This window comes from Dipodomys ordii, unplaced genomic scaffold (genome assembly GCF_000151885.1).
Source record: "Dipodomys ordii isolate 6190 unplaced genomic scaffold, Dord_2.0 Scaffold105, whole genome shotgun sequence".
NCBI lineage: Eukaryota > Metazoa > Chordata > Mammalia > Rodentia > Heteromyidae > Dipodomys > Dipodomys ordii.
Genome location: NW_012267321.1, coordinates 2,945,818 through 2,949,425, shown reverse-complemented (window position 1 = coordinate 2,949,425; position 3,608 = coordinate 2,945,818). Strand labels below are relative to the sequence as shown.

The window sequence follows — 3,608 nt, the reverse complement described above, 5'->3', positions numbered from 1 at the left end:
GTAGCATTCTATCACTTCAGCCAGAACACCACCTCCACCTTTTTTTTCTGAGAATCTCAGAGTTTTTTGCCTAGACTGGCTTTGAACTGTGTTCCTTAGATTCCGCCTCCTCAGGAAATCAGAACACAGCCATCATCCACCACCACCCAGCTGCTATTTTCTTTCCAACTACTTTCTTTTCCAGAACAGAAAGGGCTTTAAGAATGATTTGCTTCATTGCATAGGGAACTATTAAAGAAAGAAAAAAGACTCACAATAGAATTAGGAAAACATGTTAGGTGAGTTTAACCAGTTTATCTTAAACTTGACACCACCAACATGTAATGGGGCAGATTCGTTGGAAGAAGTTGACATGATCTAATAAGCGTTATTTCAAAATATAATACTTCCACTTTCATATAATTTTGTGGGCCAGCAAAATAGAGACAGATGAACACACACACAGATATATAGCACACAAATGTGCAGGTGTGGACATTTGTGCACACCTCTATCTCTCAGCAGATGACTTTTATCTAGGTGTGGAGATTGCTGAATGGCCAAGCAAAGTTCAGCAGAGATGCAAGCTTGGTGGTCCTCAGGGGAGGACCACTTTCTTCTTTGTTCAGTTGAAGAGGAGGCTGCAGGGAGTAGAGTGTCTGCTCATGAGCAGGAAAGGGCTGAGCGCTGGGAAATTGCCCAAAGCAAATGCCGACATATGGTGCAGCACAGGGCTGGGCTTGTAAATCACAGACAAGCAATTCTGACAGATGCAGGACACGGTATAAAAAGAGACAAAGGTGCTCATCAGGAGGAGGATGATGGTGGTGGCTCTAGACTCGAGAGAGGCTCTGATAGAGATGCTGATTCTCTGGATGTGTCGCATACTCTGTTTGTGTCTTTACGAAGAGCATGGAGGTGCTGGCACAGAGCATGAGCCCCAGACACAGAACATCAGGCACCGAGAGCATGGCCACGTACAGCACATTAGCAGCTGGGTCCTGACGCATAGAAGAACAATATCCATAGGCCTTTAAGCTCGTAATGTTGTCATGTTCTTTGGGTCCTTTCATGAACATGAGGAAAACAATGCTCAACAACAGGAAGACCCATCAGCTGAGATAGACATTTGAGAGAATGTGCTTGTGGGCTCTCGCCTTCAGCACTGCCCACTTGGAGTCCCCCTGGCTGATGCTGATAGCACGGAAGAGGTTCAGGTAGCAAGTACTACTGATCGACATCCCCCTGCACACTCAGTGAACATAGAAGACCATTTAGCACTCCACACCATTGAAGAAAATTCTCCAGCCCCAAGCCACCATGGTTTGGGGAACACCCCTACACAGAAGACTTAGGAAGTTGGCCACAATTAAGTGCCTAAGAATCAAGTCTGTGGCTCTCATCCTGTTCCCCATGCAGGAAAGGAATAGATAATGGGAGAGAAGAGACAAATTACCCACAAACCCAACCACAGTCTGGGCTAAGAGGATCACCCCCAATAGACACATGGGCATCTCCCATCCTCTCTGTTCCTTGAGTCTCATCAGGAGGCTCTGGATTGGAAACTGAGGCCAGCATGGTGCCAAGAGAACTCAACATTCTCCATCCAGCATTTAGACCACCAGAAATACTGTCCTAATGTATCTCATGTATTAGGAAAAATCCAATTCTATTCATCCATCGGGAAGAGGAAGATAACATGTTCAGGGAAATGGTGAAGCTGGAGAAATGGCATTAAGGGAAGGTGAGTCAGGTTCTGAGATGAAAGAGGCTGCATTTCTCCTCTGTAGAATCAGATCTAAGATTCTAAACAAGCAAGGTCCTAGTGGCTCAAGACTGTATTCCTAGTTACTCAGTGCTGAGACCTGGGATTCCCAATTCAAAGCCAGCCCAGAAAAGGAAAGTCTGTGACTATTCTCCACTTAAGCACCAGCAAAGAGGAGGAAGACCTGTGGCACAAAGTGGTAGAGCTCTAGAGTTGAGCAAAAAGGGCTGAAGGAATATGGGCAAGCCTCGGGTTCTAGCTCCCTAACTGACTAAAGAAAAAAATTTGAAACATGCTTAACACATTCCCGGGGTCACATGCACTTATTCCTCAATATGCTGGCTGGGGAGTGGGTACCAAATGTCTCCCTTTCCTTAACACGGAGCCCACATTTCACAGAAGAAATACCAGGAAGATGAACCAGGTCTGTGATGGGCATGGTGCGGGTGAAGGAGGAGGTGGATGACAGAGAAAGAGAGGGGGCAATTTTAGGTTCAAATGCCATTCTAGAGTGCTGTTGTGAACACATCGTCCCCAGACCCTGGACAATCAGGATTCCTCCTCACTTGTCATAAACCAAGACAGACTCTGTGAGGAAGAGGAAGTGAGGAACCAACAGGGCTTGGGGGTGGAGGGCCTAGAACCCCAGTTTTTTCACTGTCCTAGCTCATTCTTATCCTTCCCTGTGGCTTTGTCATGCATCCAGGTTCAATCCAGAATTCCTGCTCCTAAGGTGATCCTTTACCCTGAGTATGGAACCTGGGGTCTCTTCTGCAGGCTGCACCTCTCTCCTCTTCTCTCAGGATGTGTGTGGTAGGGTGGGTCGTTTCTGAGATGCACATGGGCACTTCAGAGCTGCAGAGGGCTCCTTAGATAGGGGTCCAGGAGGGCAGCAGGTGAGGTCGTCTCCCACGGGAGTGGTGATTTTCCCTTCACCTGGGGTGGCAAGCCAAGTTCCCAGTAAACTTTTTCTTTTCCCCCATGTGACAATTGTCAAGACACTTTCACTTTCTCGTGGGTGCTTCTCCATTGGGGCAGGGGAGTGGTGCAATCGCTTACCTCTCCTGGATCCCAGTAGTCAGCAGGAGACACTGAGGCCCAACTTGTGATGACTGTCTGTAAACAACCTCAGCGATGTGTAAGCCAGGTGTCCCCAAAGTTTCTTACCCAAAGTGCCCCTTCTCTTTTTTTTTCCAGTTCTGAGACATGAACTTAGGTCTTGGGCACTATTTCTGACCTTCTTTTGCTCAAGGCTAGCACTCTACCATTGGCGCCACAGAACCACTTCTGGATTTCCTATGTAAGTGCTGCTGAGGAATTGAACCCAGTGCTGCTTGCATGCTAGGCAAGCACTCTACCACTGAGCCACCTTCCCAGCCCTCCTCATTTCAGTCTGCTTTTGTTTTATCATCATATATGCTGTTAGAAAAGAAAAATGGAACACTGTAGTAATGCAATCTCAGGAGCCTGATATCAGAGAATCAAGGTTCAAAGCCAGCCTGATGAAGAAAGCAGATGAGATTCTTAGCTCTAGTTCTTATCTACACTCTCTAGTGGTGGAGTCCAGTCTGGAATAAAAGAGCCCAGCAACATCACCCAGTCCCACAGTTCAAACCCCTGGACTGGCAACAAAGAAAGAAAGAAAGGAAATAGAATGACACATTTCTGTACAGGAATTTCTTTCCCTAATTTTTTCCCCTAATTTTCCCTAATTTTTCTTTTCTTTTCTTTTTTTAATTTTATTTGTGAACATACTGTACAGAGGGGTTACAATTACATGGGCAGGATAATGTGTACATTTCTTACCAAGCATTGCAGCCTCCTCCTTTTGCTTACCCTTCACATCCCTCCCCAACCTCCCCCC

The 3,608-nt window shown here is 46.5% G+C and overlaps 1 protein-coding gene across 1 annotated transcript; it reads right to left on the bottom strand.

The window, feature by feature from the left end:
* Window positions 1-604: 604 nt before the first annotated feature.
* Window positions 605-1,220, bottom strand: LOC105994214 (vomeronasal type-1 receptor 4-like). Its single transcript, XM_013027629.1, has 3 exons — window positions 1,137-1,220; window positions 928-980; window positions 605-878 (listed from the first exon to the last, which is right to left on the bottom strand). Exons 1-3 carry the CDS (start codon window positions 1,218-1,220, stop codon window positions 605-607), a joined length of 411 nt encoding a protein of 136 aa, XP_012883083.1.
* Between the last annotated feature and the right edge of the window lie 2,388 nt (window positions 1,221-3,608).

Coding starts and splice junctions, on each gene's coding strand:
- LOC105994214 (XM_013027629.1), bottom strand. CDS start 1,220: ATGTCGATCAGTAGTACTTGCTACCTGAACCTCTTCCGTGCTATCAGC. Junction 981..1,136: donor CCAAGTGGGCAGTGCTGAAG/GCGAGAGCCCAC, acceptor TCTATGCGTCAG/GACCCAGCTGCTAATGTGCT. Junction 879..927: donor CTCTCGGTGCCTGATGTTCT/GTGTCTGGGGCT, acceptor CTCTTCGTAAAG/ACACAAACAGAGTATGCGAC.